Raw genomic sequence first — 15,629 nt, forward strand, 5'->3', positions numbered from 1 at the left:
ACAGCGCCATCTAGCGTACATTATTATTAACGATATATGGCGATCCCTGTAGTTTTAAAGCAAAGGTCATTTTTTAAACCTTTTAATAGTATTATATTTCAGGTTTAAATGAGTGAAACTTTGTGATCACGTTAATGCGATATGTGTTAATGCGCTTTGTTCATACATTCATACTGTAGATGTCAGTGTTGCTTGTGAGATAGCTGGGTGCGTGACGGCAGTGGTGGGATTTTGATTCATACAAATGAATCGATTCTTTTGAATTACCAAAAATATCGATATCTCGCATGCTGTCTGATTGCGATATTGTAAGTCTTTGAATGCAGCAAAACGGTATCTCTTTTTTGTTTGTTTTTTTAAAAGAGAGACGTTCAGTGAACGAAAAACACGAGTCGTGCCGAGAACGGATCGTTCATTCAAAAGATTCATTAAAAAAACGATTTGTTCACGAACGAAACACCACTAAACAAGAATGTAATTAAAAACATTTTTTTTAAATACATCCGCACTTTTTAAGTTACATTGTATTATTTTGAGAGTTTTGTTCAAGCTAAAACGATATAATATTGTGTAATATCTTTATACAGTCACTGGAGGAATCAACAACACTGTAGACGTGTTTCCCCCGGACAACTGTGAGAAAACACCGCGGGCTCTTTGATTTGGTTGTTTTTTGTTTTCCTTTACCCTGTTTTGATTTCTTAGAACTGTTATTAAATATGCATTTACACAAACGTATTTTAAATGGCTGAAATGAAATGACAAATGAAATATTACTCTTTTTAATGGTTTGCGATGGTGTTATGTGAATAACTCGTAATAATAAGGAAATCTGAAATATGTCAGCTCAACTGGCTGGAATCACGAGAGAAATGCCAGATTCAATAACATGAGTTTGTTTATGTGGAGCGACGAGAGGTAGCAACACAACAGCTACCGTAACAAAATATTTGATTTGACTTTTTAATTTTTATTCGACCAAAGCATTGTATGTGAAGGCATTAGTTTACAGCCATTTCATTTTTTTATGTGATGACTACTTCAACGACAAGAAAGATTTATTTGGGACAGCATCGTATTGTAAAGACAAAAGGGTAAGATGTCATCTGAAACTGTGTTGTGATTCTATTGTTTGTGTACGTTTCTGTGGTTATGTTTACAAACTTGGCTGACATAGAGCTTTGAATGGTTCACTGTTTAATTTCAACCCTTAGAAGAACTTTGTTTAATGTACACAAATAAATAAGCGAGACATTGTTTGAGTGCCCATTGAAAACATTGGTGTTTAAATAACAGAACTATTTATTATTGAGTTTCTAGATAAATATAACCTATTTCCTCAGAATGAGAAGCAACAGCTTGTTTTAAAAGCTTGTTTGCGCTTTTGTAAGTTGTTTTGTCTGATGTGAAATGAAAATACTGTTGTCACTAACTTTTAGTTTTTCATGTAGCTTAGTTCTTGCAGATGAGAAACTATCACATAAACAATCAAGTCACCTTCAGGCATGTTCCTCTGCAACAGATTTATCTGAGAAGAGAAGATGTCAAGAGCCAACTGTATGTTTTAAATTATTTTATTTAATAGTATTACACTGATAATCTTTGTTACACTAAGTGCAAAAATTAACATTATCTTTTTAAAAGCAAATGCAGAATAAGCAATGGATGCCAGGAGACTCCACTCTGGCTATGGATGAGGATCTTTTACAAGCCATTGATGAACTGGGTCCAGAAGTCTTGAAATTCAAGAAAGCTGAAAATATTCAACATTCAACTGAATCGGCATCACTTAAGAAAAACTGTGACTTGCCACAAAATATATGTGAGCAGCAAGTACAAAATGCAGAAAATATCAGCCCTTCAAGTCCAGGGTCAGCGTGGTCACCATCAGAGCGCAAAAGAACCAGAACACAAGCCAAAAAAGAGAATGATTGGAGGGATTTGGCTCAAAAGCTATTGTTCAGTGAAACCAAAAAGACTGAAGCAGGAGGACGGGCCCGTGGCCGTGAGTTGAAATGTGACAGGGAATATTCTTCACCTCAAAAGATCCTGAACTCCATGAAAAATAAATCTAAAGTAGCAAATGACAAGCAAAAGTTAAAGTTCAGAAGAGATGCCAGCCCAAATGACTCTGTTAGTACCTCCAACGATTACATTTTGTTCAGTCCGTCACATATGGCTGCTGCTAAAGAGCGATCCATGTTGCAGAAGAGACCAATGAAAAACCTTTCGGTCTCTGTGCTGACCCCTCCTCCTGGACTGGATCTTAGTGTCCTCGGTGATGCTACACTTCCAGATGCAGGTAGATAGAATTATCCACTATTGCATTGATCACTGTTTGATCACCATTTGGTAAAGTGATTTAAATATTCAGATTTTCACTTACTGGAAGTTTTTTCTAATTTCATCATTCATAATAATCCAAATAGGCATATTTTGTAATACTATAAATGTCTTTCCTGTCACTTTTTAATCAATTTAATTCGTCCTGGCTGAATAAAAGTATTACTTTATTTAAAAAAAGAAAAGAAAGTTACTGACTCCAAACTTTAGAACCGTTTAAGTTTGAGTGGCATTTTACTTTTCAAAACTATAATTATTGCATAATAATACTATTTAATAATAATAATCCCAAACAGCAGAAAGCATCCATATGGGACGTCCTGCCAATCAGTCAGACAAGCTTATGCTCTCCAGTTGGGGTCTCCCTAAGCCTGTTCTGGAAAAGTACCAGAGTCTTGGCGTTCAGAGGATGTTTGAGTGGCAGGCTGAGTGTCTGACCTTGGGCAAAGTCTTGGAGGGCCAGAACCTGGTGTATTCTGGTAAATAACTGTTCTTTCTTCTTCTTGTTGGCCATACAATGCTTTATTTGTCCTTAATCCTCTTCTCCTTGGAACCAGCTGGACCTGCATCAAATACAAAATATATACTACTTGTAGTTATATGCTATTTTTCTAGAATATCTGTAATTATGTGTTATTTTTTCCCCAGTTTGAAATATTTGAAATGTTCTTTTTTTAGCTCCAACCAGTGCAGGGAAAACTTTGGTTTCTGAGTTGTTAATCTTGAAGAGAGTTTTGGAAACAAGACAGAAGGCCATGTTCATTCTTCCTTTCGTGTCTGTGGCGCGAGAGAAGATGTTTTATCTACAGGTTGGTTTCCTTTTCTTGAGTGCATATATAATTGTCAACTATGTCAGTTGGCCCACTAATTGTATTTTTCTTCAACTATGACTGTAGTACTGTATACAGCATGTACATATATTTCTGAAGTTAATACATCTTGACAGTCTACATCTTGGATTTTTGTTGATGAGATTTGCTAATATTATACTTGCCATTTTCACCCAGAATGTTTTTCAGGAGGTAGGGGTCAGAGTGGAGGGGTATATGGGAAACACTTCAGCAGCTGGTGGGTTTTCAGCTCTAGATGTCGCTATTTGCACAATAGAGAAAGCTAATGGACTCATCAACAGGCTCATTGAAGAAGACAAATTGGATCTACTTGGTAAAATAATGACCTTTCCTTACGTATTAACCTTCTGTCAGGTGCTCTTATAAAAGTAAATGTTCACCCAAATTGCAGGAATTGTTGTGGTCGACGAGCTGCACATGGTTGGGGACTCTAGTCGTGGATATCTGTTAGAACTTTTGCTGACGAAAATCCAATACATTGCCCGAAAAAACTCAGCAAGGTATGTCATAATGTAATGTAAAATTCCTTCAGCAATGGTCCTGATAATCATCATCTAGATTCTATGGTGAAGGTCAACATCTTCTCTATTTTAAGGGACTCTGGTAAAAGTACCTCTCCTGGTGTCCAAATTATTGGTATGAGTGCCACGCTGCCAAACTTGGACCTTCTTGCCCGCTGGTTGAATGCTGAGCTGTATAGTACCAACTATCGTCCTGTGCCATTGATGGAGTGGGTCAAGATTGGCACAAATGTCTATGACGGATCTCTGAACCTGGTCAGACAGTTCACCCCAGCTCTTCCAGTTAAGGTCTGAGTTTGATATATTTATTGGCATATTCATAAACTCTACTAGCTAATGTTTAGATATGAATATTCTCTAAGTATTAGATAAGATGTTCTTCCATCCATAGGGAGATGATGACCACATTGTCAGCCTCTGCTTTGAGACAGTGCGGGACGGACACTCTGCACTGCTGTTCTGCCCTTCAAAGAACTGGTGTGAGAAACTAGCAGATACCATTGGAAGAGAGTTTTACAATCTTCGTCACAAAGGTTTACAGATACAGATGTGGGAATTTGTAGATATTTTACTATCGAGATAATGTATTATGCTTTAACAATGTTTGCTTTTACAGAAATGCAGTCAGGCTCTGGAGTGCAAAGTATATCTCTGAAGCAGGACGGTCTCCAGGATGTAGTAGCGCAGCTCAAGCGCACTCCTGCAGGATTAGACCAGGTCCTTCAGCGAACTGTTCCCTGGGGGGTGGCCTTCCACCATGCAGGTACATGTGTTTTGATGCTGAACTTACATTGATTTTTCAAGTAAATACAAATAAAAAAATATAAAATTCTAAACCTTTATTAAAGCTGCAGTCGGCAAGTCTGGCAGATTGAGGGGACTTAGCCAAAATGTTTAATGTTTACAACTCTCATGCCCCTCCCCATTACCACCAAGCACCCTCCCATTGAGTTTGTGCTCATCAGTGCGTGTGCACCAGATTTTCTGTGAACGCACCTGTTGCTTCAGCATCGAAGCATCATTTTCTTTTCCTTGGTTGTTTTGGACCTCCTATAGCTCTGGTTGTTAACCAAGGAATTGGAAGCTTGTTAGTAGATTTTCTCTCCGCCATCACGCTTCGTACAATCCAATACACCTGTGAACTTCAGGCGTGTGCATGTGATATTGTAACGTGCGCGAGAGGGGAGGGGGGATCTGTGGCATGTGCACGAACTGTGATTGACAGTCAGATCTCACACAGCCCTGCGCTGATTGGACCAGAAGAACAGGGAGCGGTGGATTTTTGCAAAACAAATAACAGGCTCCAGGTGGAGGTAGAAGGTTTTTTCTAAAACCGGCTGATTTATGTTGTTCTGTCGGAGCATAGTGTCGGTTTCAGTGAATATGATAAAAAAAATCTTGCCGACGGCAACTTTAACCATTATATCAGATTTAAAAAAGATTTACTAAACGATGAAACAAAATGAAATAACAATAAAATATAAATAATTAAATGAAACCATAAAAAAAATATTCAAATGATCATAAAAAGTGTAAAAAGTTTTTATTTTAAAGATGAGGACATTCCTTAAAACCCTTGAAACCTTTGTTTCAGGTTTGACGTTCGATGAGCGGGATATCCTAGAAGGAGCTTTTCGTCAAGGCTACATTAGGGTGTTAGCGGCCACCTCCACATTGTCGTCTGGTGTGAATCTGCCCGCTCGACGTGTGATTATCAGAACTCCTGTTTTCAATGGTCATTTGCTGGACATCCTGACCTATAAGCAAATGGCGGGACGGGCAGGCCGAAAAGGAGTGGACACCATGGGTGAGTAATACAGATTTATTAAATTACATTTATATATTATATTATATTTTTGTATAATATAACATTATAACATATTATAATATATACACTCAACCAGTGTTGGGTGTAATGCATTTCTAAGTTATTAATTACTGCATTAAATACTGTATTAGACTATAGAAAACTTATATATAAAACAATAGTGGCTTTAACATCAAAATGTAACATCTAATGTTAAAATGTATGTTTTTAATGTAACCATTTCCCTTTAAATACTCAGGTCAGTTCACTAATAAATTATGCAGTTTTGCATTATTTATTTGAAAGAATTAAAAGAGCAGTTTCATGTCCATCCTTGTATTGTTCAACTGGTCGAGGTTGATATGGGATTTAAAAAAATATTAATAAGAAATAAAAATACTTTTTAGAGTGAGTAGTTAATACAGTAATGTAATTGCATTGTTGAAGATGTAATTAGTAGCTAGTAATTAATTACTTTTTTTAACTTACCCAACACTGCACTCAAAAAACAGCTCAAGGACACATTAAATTGATCAAAAGTAATAGTAAAGACTTACTTTGTTACAGAATAATTCTATTTCAAATAAATCCTGTTCTTTTGGAATTTCTATCATCAAAATGTCCAGAAATTTTTTTATCACTGAAAAATATAAAGAAACAAGTTTGCCTTTTTAAAAACTTTTGAACAGTAGTGTATATGAAACACGTGTGTGTGTGTGTGTGTATATATATATACAGTATATATATATATATATATATATATATATATATATATATATATATATATATATACACACACACACACAAGTGTTTCATATACACTACTGTTCAAAAGTTTATATATTTACACTACTGTTCAAACATTTGGTGTATATATATATCGTTTTTTTCAGGATCCTTTAATGAATAAAGAACAGAAAGAACAGCATCAATATGAAATATAAATATTTTGTAACATAAATGTCTTTTCTGTCGGTTTTGAACAGTTTAATGCGTCCTTGCTGAATATAAGTTTATTTGTTTTATTTTTTATCTTAGTGACCCCAACTTTTTTGAACGGTAGTGTATATACAGTATGTAGTTGTATGTACAGTATAGATAGATAGATAGATAGATAGAGAGCGAGAGAGAGAGAGAGAGAGAAAATAAATGTGAGTTATTCGTGATGTAATGATCTGTGTGTCTCTCAGGTGAGAGTGTGTTGGTCTGTAAAGAGGCTGAACGTGCAAAGGGGACGAGCCTTATCCAGGGCTCTCTCAGGCCTATCAGCAGCTGCCTGGTGAAGCAAGAGGGAGAGGGCGTCACTACCAGCATGCTCAGGGCCATCCTGGAGGTATGATGGTCTTGCTCCTCATAGTTTGTTGTATGAAACTGTCTTGGGTGAGTATGTACAGGATTTTATTTCATTACTTTGATTGAAGATCATCGTTGGAGGAGTTGCCAGCTCACCACAGGATGTGAGGATGTATGCTTCCTGCACTCTGCTGGCAACCAGCATAGCAACCGAACAGCCACATCAGGAAGGAGCTGAATCAGAAACTCGAAGCAAAGGGGCTATTGAGGCCTGCATAGAGTGGCTGATGGACAATGAGTTCATACATATACAGAAGGAGGGAGATGGTAACAAAACTAAGGATATGAAAAAAAAATCGGACAATATTTTTGTGTGGTGTGTGATGGATGTTGACATTTTGATCATTTGATAATTGTCCGTCTCACAGTGGAGAGGTACTGCCCCACGCATCTGGGTTCTGCGACTCTGTCCTCATCTTTATCACCCCCAGAAGCCCTGGGGATTTTTGCAGATCTTCAGAGAGCAATGAAAGGATTTGTGTTGGAAAATGATCTCCATATACTCTACCAGGTAAACAAAACACTTCAGTTTATCATAGTTAAAGAACAGTTAGGTTCTTAATATAAAAATATGGGTTATTAACAAAATCATGCCATGCATTTCTAAGATAACACCTGTGTATGTGGACTGGACAACAATAGACTGGTACCAGTTCTTCTGTTTGTGGGAGCAACTACCTTCTGCGATGAAGCGGGTGGCTGAGATGGTGGGCATTCAAGAAGGTTTCCTGGCCCGTTCTGTTAGTGGCAAATTAATTGCTAAAACAGAGAAGCAACGAAGACAAATGGCCATTCACAAACGGTGTTGTATTTTTTGAATTTTGAGTGCTTCATCTAATTACTGTTTACAGTTAAGTGGCAGTATGTTAATGTGTACATTTTTGTCATGCAGTTTTTTCACAACATTAGTTCTCCTTGACCTGGTAAACGAAGAACCACTTGGAGCTGTTGCAAAGAAGTATGGCTGTAGCCGAGGACAGCTTCAGTCACTTCAGCAGTCTGCCTCAACATATGCAGGTACATTGATGCAGGCATAGCTATGGAAGCTTGATTCTGAGTCACAGTTCAAATATACATAATTGAGATAAAATTTTAAATAGGAAGTGAGATAAAGTTTTAAAAAAGAAATACATTATAACAATATTTTTTACATATTTATGTATTATTATAGAAAAAATTCATTATAATCCAAAAATAAAGTTGCAGTTACTTTTTTTACACTGAGGCTTACATGCTTATCAGTATGAGATAAATGGCAAAGTAAAAAATTTGGCAATTTTTTCCAGGTATGGTTACGATCTTCTGTAACCGACTCGGATGGCACAACCTAGAGCTGCTTCTGTCCCAGTTCCAGAGTCGTCTGAGTTTTGGAGTCCAGAGGGAGTTGTGTGATCTGGTTCGTATTTCTTTACTAAACGCCTCGAGGGCACGTACACTCTACAGCTCTGGACTTGTCACTGTGGCAGAGTTGGCCAGAGCTGATGTTACAGAGGTGGAGAAGGCCCTCAGGAAAGCTATCCCTTTCAAAAGGTAATGAAACGTTGCCGTCATTGAACAGTCAATTTAAGTTAATCTTTAAAATCACTAAAAATGTAATAACACTGTTAAATATAATCTGTAGGAAATAGCTTTCAGGAATATCCATGTTTCAGACGGTACATTACAATGTTGGTATGCCTAAATTCACTTGTAGCATTTAAAATGACTGATTTTTAGTGTTTTATTTTTAATTTAGTTGGGTGTTAAACTATCTTGTTTTGGTTGGCATCCATAACATGAAAATAATGATCAATTTATCGTTTTGGCCAGAATGTTAATACTGGTTCATTCCTATATTTAAGTCATACAGTGTTAATTTGAATGAATCTCTGTAGCTCCAGGCAGGCGGTGGATGAGAGCGAGGTGGAGGCTCAAGAACGCAAGAACATGCGCTGCATCTGGGTCAGTGGGAAAAAGGCCTTGACTGAAAGGGAAGCTGCTCAGCAGATCGTGGCTGAGGCCCGTCTGCTCCTCCAGCAGGATTTGGCTCTTCTTGGGGTGGAATGGAACCCAGCGTCCCTCTCAACAAAGATCCAGCCAGATTCCCGTTCCCCTGAGGAATCATCCAACACAAAACCTCTACAGTCCACGTCAAGGGACCCAGAACATGAAGAGGGTGAAAATGTAAATCCGAATGGGGCCGAACAGATGTTGGTGGATAAAAGTGCTGACATTAATTCCCATCCTCCTTTGAGGCCATTAGAGTTCACTACCAGTTCAGAAAAAACAATGGATATTGTTGTATCATCTGCCGAGTGTCAGCCTGCTAAGAATTGTGAACAGCAATCAAGTGTACTGCATAAAGTTCTCAAATCAATAAATGCCAAAGATAAGGGCTGTCAGAATAACCAGACAGCTGAGTCATCGGATTGTTCTTCAATATCACTTCAAAGGAGCTCCGGACATAATTCCTGTCTAAAAAGTACCTGCATCGCTGGCAGTGACGGACATTGTGTAAGTCCAGTTTCAAAACGCAGAAGGATGAATGTTACAGATGCTGAAGCAGTACCCACAGCCAATGGAGCAAAAACGGCAACTCCGATCGCAAAAAATCCTAAACTAATGTCAAAAGCTGAAGAGCTTTGCTCTTATGAACCTGAAACTGACTGTAGAATAGATAAAGACAAGATGAAACTCCAGTCTTCAATTGCTGAACTGAACCAAGACTTTAAGTCAAAAACGATTTCTCAGTCATGTGTTCCACTACAGGATGGGGAAGTCACAAATGTCACGGCAGTCCCCTCAGGTAGGGGAAAGAAGTGCACATCTAAAACAAAACATTCAAATCAGAGTACAAAAGAGGTTTACCATGAAACTCTAAATGAAAAGCGAGAAACTGTTACTCACAGTTTCAGGAAATTCAACAGCAGAATTGAGAATGAAGGTGGCTTACATGTGAACACCAAAGTTAAAATTGATTTAGCACGTCATTCTGAAAAGCTCAGCTCCCCTGACTTGTACACAAATGGATTGGAAGAGTTTGGTGATAGTTTTCAACTCGATACACAGACTGAGAAAATGCTTCAAGGGGATGAATTTTCACATGGCAATTGTAATTTAAACATTCTCAAAGTAAATAAACAGGACAATTATGTTGATTCAGCAAGTAAGATGAAAGTTGTCAGTCAGTCATGTTTCCTGGAAAATGAGAATCATGCATCTAAAAAACTAAACAAAGACCCAGTTGAATCTTTATCATCTTATGAGAATGGCCCGCCCACCGAAGGCAAACCAAAATATAACATCTCACTTACTGACAGCCAGTTGGAGAATATTTTAAATTACAGTAACCAAGTTGCTGAAGAAGAATCAAATGTAAATAAACCTGCTGAGCAAGGGGAAAATCATGAGTCCTCTGATCATATTACTGACAATAGCTTCAACCGGAGCAGCAGCTTTCTCTTTGACAGTCTCTATGACAACTCCATCTTGGACGCCATGGAGGAGGCAGCAATGGATCAAGAGCACAAGGAAGAGCAAGTGATTGAAGCACATGCTAATTCAAATGGCTCTTCTCCAGAACTCATTCCGGAGAGGAGAGATCTTGTGTCAACAGAGGATCAGGAAGCAATCCAATGGGGCGAATCATCTTTCAACCTTTCAGAATGGGGAGATTCACTTCTTATTGGAGAGCAGTATCTTGATAAAATGAACAATGTTGTCAAGGCTTGTGATGGCCCAAGATTGGGCGTAGAGAAGCCCTGCTATACAGATGACATTGTGTCTGAACTACATGTATCACAAAACAATGAGCCTCATCCAAAAGTTTCATCTGAAAGACGTCAATTAAACCGCTCATCATTTCACATCAGCCCAGGAATGCAGGACATTTTTGATAAATGGTCTGATCAGTTTTCAACCTTATCTGAGCCTCTAGGGCAGTCAAATTCAACTGTGGTGGAACCAAATGCAGCTGCTGTTCTTGTCGAAAAAGCTGTCTCCCTAATAACAATCCATGAGAGTGAGCAGAGAGGTCTAAGAAGCGTAAGAACTGAAGATGTTGTGGTAGTCCAGGCCAAACCAGTGACACCGAATGACGTTGTTCCTCCCACCCCAGTTTCTGAACCAGTAACACCACGGGTCAAAATGACCACCTCAGCTGTACAATCACCTCTTAATGTCACCAAGAACAGGTCCGGACTGGATCCAAATTCTAAGTCCAGTAACCAGAAAGATTATCAATCTTGTTTGAGGAGAAACTCAGCATCAGAGTTAGACACGTCTCAGGCTGATGAGGGCTTTACAAGACTTTCTCAGTGTCCACCATTCCCTGCTTCTAACTCCTGCAGTCCAGAAACATTTTCCATAATCGATGTGGCAAGCGATAAAAGGCTTTTCCAAACATTTGTAAAGGAGTGGAAAACAAAGGACAGATTTTCTCTTGCTGTTGCCTGTGAGAGGATAGACAGAACCTCAATGCAACCTGATACCGTTATAGGTGGAAAATTCAAAAAACGTAAGATGTTTTGATGAAATTTGTTTTCCTATATTTTTTTGTATTTTAATATACATATAAGTTTATAAACTTGTGTAATCCTATGTTTGAAGCTACTACCCCAATGAGGAACAAAAGAAAAGATGGCTTCCTTCTGAAAGGATATGAGGATCTTGTTGTCATTGGCATGTCTGTATGCTGGGGTGCAAAAGATGCTTATTTTGTATCTCTACAACAGGAGCTGTCAGGCACAGGTATGAAATATGTGTGATTGTAAACTTTGTGGACTAAGAATTTAAATCTAATAAACCTTAAAAATGTTTACCAACTTCAGGAAACCTGCTCGATTGAATGCTGCTATCCCCAAACCTAATGCTACTCTTGTCTTTCCCCAAACAGATATAAGTGCCAGTTTAGCTCCACCGCCTCTTGATGAGACTCTTACAGTTGAGGAGCGACTCAAGCAAATTCAGTGCTGCTTGGAAAAAGAATTGAGTGTGATAGTCACTTATGACTTTATTCAAGTTTACAAGACACTTCTCCTGGCGTGTGAGCTTGCTATGCGTGGCACATTTGAAGACCCAAAGGTTGAACGGAATAGAGTACAATTTTCTATGCCCTCCATCTTTTTAATTATTGAAATCACAAAGATGGATCTGATAGGGTAGGATGTCTAACTACATTCACTTATTTGTCCTTCAATAGATTGCACGTTGGCTTCTGGATTCAAGCTCCAAAGAGTGCACCCTCCACAACATGGTGTCCAGCTTCACTACTGAGGATCTCCCGATGTTGGAAGCAATTAGTCCCGGTCAGGGTGTGCAGAGTTTAGGGATCTATGGAGATGCCAGTCACCCGGGACGTTATAGAGCTGCTGTTGAGTCTGTTTTGGTCTTCAGGGTCATGACGCAACTCAACTGTCTTCTTGAAAAGGATGGTTTCTTGGGTAGCCAACATCATTTTAGCAACTCGATTTATCTATATCAGGAGTATCCAATCCTGCTGCTGGAGGGCCAATGTCCTGCAGAGTTTAGCTCCAACTAAACACTAGGTTAGAAATTTTAGTAATCCTGAAAACCTTGATTAGCTGGTTCAGATGTGTTTAATTAGGATTGGAACTAAATTCTGCAGGGATAGTGGCCCTTCAGTGGCAGGTTTGGACACCACAGGTCTTTGTTCAAGTTAGTGATATAGATACTAATTATTTCATGTCATGTTCTTTTCATTGCCAGATTCATTCAAGAAAGTGGAGATGCCCACCCAATACTGCCTGGCATTGTTGGAGCTGAATGGAATTGGGTTTAGTGTTGCTGAATGTGAGGCTCAGAAACATGTGATGCAAGCCAAGCTAAGTGCTCTTGAATCCCAAGCCTATCAGCTTGCAGGACATAGCTTCTCTCTGACCAGTCCAGAGGATGTTGCAGAGGTTATAACTTTCTCGCCACTCAAAATAATAAAACCCCTATACGTTTTCCTGCAAAAAAAATCTTTATCCTGTGTAAAAAAAAAACTTCTATAATCCTCCATTTCAACTGTTATAGGTGTTGTTTCTTGAGTTGAAGCTTCCTCCCAATGGAGATTTAAATGCTCCAAAGAATAAGAAGTCACTGGGCTCCACTAGAAGACCGGGAGCCCGTATCAAACTTTCTAAACAGTTCAGCACAACCAAGGTACATTCCATAGTCTCAGATTTTTCTAACATTTAAATCTGTGGTATGTATGCACTTCCTAAATGCACTCTTTTCTTGTTCCATCAGGATGTTTTAGAAAAGCTCAAGCCATTGCATCAGTTACCAGGTGTTATTCTTGAGTGGAGGAGGATCACGAATGCTTTGACAAAAGTGGTTTTCCCGTTGCAAAGAGAGAAGAAGTGGCACCCACATCTGAAGATGGACAGAATTCATCCAATCTCACAGTCACACACTGCCACAGGTGTGAAGCATGAAGAAATAACCTTTGAACTTTATGTGTGCGTCTTCTCGGGACAGTATTTTAATGCTTTTCTCACATAGGGCGTGTGAGCTTCACTGAACCAAACATTCAGAATGTCCCAAAAGATTTTGAAATTCAGATGCCAACACTTATAGAAGAAAGTCAACCATCACAGAATAATGGTGCAAGCAAGATGTGGTACGGTCTTACATTGTTGCAGTGATTTTTTTATTCTAAATAACAAAAATACAAAAAATGTCCAGCATTACACACTGAAAACATATTTATTTGTATGATATGTTTATTTTATTGATTTCAGGGGGAAACGATCAAAGATAAACCAGCGATTGGCACCCCTTTTAAAAGTATCAGACAAATCACCAGATAAAGGGATGCCATTTTCTGTCAGCATGAGGCATGCTTTTGTTCCCTTTTCAGGTTTGAAACTTTATTGACTAGGGGTCTGGGTCAAGAGAGCATAATTTAAAGGGACACCTGTTTGCTTAAATAAAATGATTCATGCCACATTAACACTCCCTGTTCTAATCTTATACACGTCTTCAGGAGGTCTGATCCTGGCTGCTGACTACTCACAGTTGGAGCTTCGCATCTTGGCTCACCTGTCCCGAGACAGACGGCTCCTCCATGTGCTCAACAGTGGTGAAGATGTGTTTAAAAGCATAGCAGCTGAGTGGAAAATGGTGGAGCCTGCTTCGGTTGATGATAATATGAGGCAACAGGCCAAACAGGTTTGCTACATTTTAATTTACTGTACATACATTTACATGTACATACATTCTAGATCATTTAAGTCTTTCAAAAAGTATCTCTTTTTAATGTAAAAGACTATAGAGTAGTCACTAGTTGAATCACTTGCAACTGCTAATTGAAATTTTGCTAACACTTTAGTTTTGGGTCCAATTCTCACTATTAACTAGTTGTTTATTAGCATGCATATTACTAGGATATTGGCTGTTTATTAGTACTTACTTATAAAGCACATATTAATGCCTTATTCTGTATAACCTTATTCTATATCCCTTAATCCTACCCAATACCTAAACTTAACTGCCTTACTTGCTATTAATAAGCAGTAATTAGGAGTTTAATGATGCAAAAGTGGTAGTTAATAGTGAGAATTGGACCTGGACCTAAACTAAACTAACCAAAGTGTGACCGAAATTGTATTGGTTGTCACTGAAATCGTAACATTTTTGTTAACAGATTTGTTATGGAATAATCTATGGCATGGGAGCAAAGTCACTTGGAGAGCAAATGGGCATTGAGGAGAATGATGCTGCCTGTTACATCGAGACGTTTAAATCCAGATACACCGGTAATTGACAATGTACGATTGCTTTCTGGTCAAAAAAGGCTGTAATGATAATAACAGCATCATTTCTTACATCTTAAGGCATACAGAACTTTCTGCGTGAAACTGTGCAGAAGTGTGGGAAAAATGGTTACGTGAAGACATTACTCGGAAGGAAGCGTTTCTTGCCTGGAATAAAGGACTCAAATGTGTACACAAAGTCTCACGTAAGTCTTCATGAGCCTGCCATTCAAATATATCTGGTGTGGAATAAGAGTTTAATTTTGATCCTCCTTTTTAGGCTGAACGACAGGCAGTGAACACAACCGTGCAGGGCTCTGCCGCTGACATTGTGAAATTAGCAACCATCAACATTCAGCGCAGACTGGAAGCAGCGTTTCCTGGAGTGCCCACATCACATCGGCATCCTCTAGTTAAATCGGGTATGACCCACTTCATATTATAGCATTTTCACTTTTAAATGTGGGATGTGAATTGAATATGTTTTTTCAGGTGGTCGACACAGAAATCAGTTCAGACCCTCTCGAGGAGGCTATTTTATACTTCAGCTGCATGATGAACTCATCTATGAGGTTGCAGAGGAAGATGTAATTCAGGTAATTAAGAAGACTATTGTTTCTGAATAATGCATTTACTATGGAATATGAAAAAGCTCAATGGTGACAAGTCAAATTGAATTTTTTTTTTTTTTTTTTTACAGGTTGCTCAGATTATGAAGCGAGAAATGGAGTGTGTTGTAAAATTATATGTAAAGCTTAGAGTTAAAGTCAAAGTGGGTCCAAGCTGGGGTAACCTTCAAGACCTGGACATATAAAACAATCATCTACTGTTTATGATTGTTTTACATTGATGAATTTTTAAAACACTAAATGTGCAGATGTTTTTATATATGCTGTAAATATTTTTAATCTAAAATAAAATTCAACAGAGGCTAATAAGAACTTGTGTAAAACTTGAAATGCAAATGTTTTTGTAAATTTTTGTCCAAAACGTTAAAAAGATCAAACATAACACA

The 15,629-nt window shown here is 38.3% G+C and overlaps 1 protein-coding gene across 2 annotated transcripts; it reads left to right on the plus strand.

Moving 5' to 3' along the window:
* Nucleotides 1-623: 623 nt before the first annotated feature.
* On the plus strand, nt 624-15,625 carry polq (polymerase (DNA directed), theta). 2 transcript variants are annotated; one of them, XM_082141883.1, is made up of 32 exons: nt 624-1,094; nt 1,452-1,557; nt 1,645-2,302; nt 2,640-2,822; nt 3,022-3,152; nt 3,351-3,507; nt 3,586-3,694; nt 3,790-4,003; nt 4,107-4,248; nt 4,332-4,478; nt 5,310-5,522; nt 6,713-6,855; nt 6,944-7,142; nt 7,244-7,386; nt 7,484-7,677; nt 7,768-7,892; nt 8,162-8,405; nt 8,750-11,370; nt 11,463-11,603; nt 11,749-11,936; nt 12,055-12,295; nt 12,582-12,775; nt 12,891-13,019; nt 13,107-13,281; nt 13,362-13,479; nt 13,601-13,719; nt 13,846-14,030; nt 14,506-14,617; nt 14,696-14,820; nt 14,895-15,036; nt 15,107-15,210; nt 15,315-15,625. In XM_082141883.1, exons 1-32 carry the CDS (start codon nt 1,033-1,035, stop codon nt 15,426-15,428), a joined length of 7,878 nt encoding a protein of 2,625 aa, XP_081998009.1. In that variant the 5' UTR covers nt 624-1,032; the 3' UTR covers nt 15,429-15,625. The 2 variants fall into 2 exon arrangements, with proteins under 2 accessions (XP_081998009.1, XP_081998010.1); XM_082141884.1 differs by having other exon boundaries at nt 1,654-2,302.
* Nucleotides 15,626-15,629: the final 4 nt, after the last annotated feature.

The sequence above is a fragment of the Leuciscus leuciscus genome (genome assembly GCF_965113295.1).
Source record: "Leuciscus leuciscus genome assembly, chromosome: 16".
In the NCBI taxonomy this organism is placed as follows: Eukaryota; Metazoa; Chordata; class Actinopteri; order Cypriniformes; family Leuciscidae; genus Leuciscus; species Leuciscus leuciscus.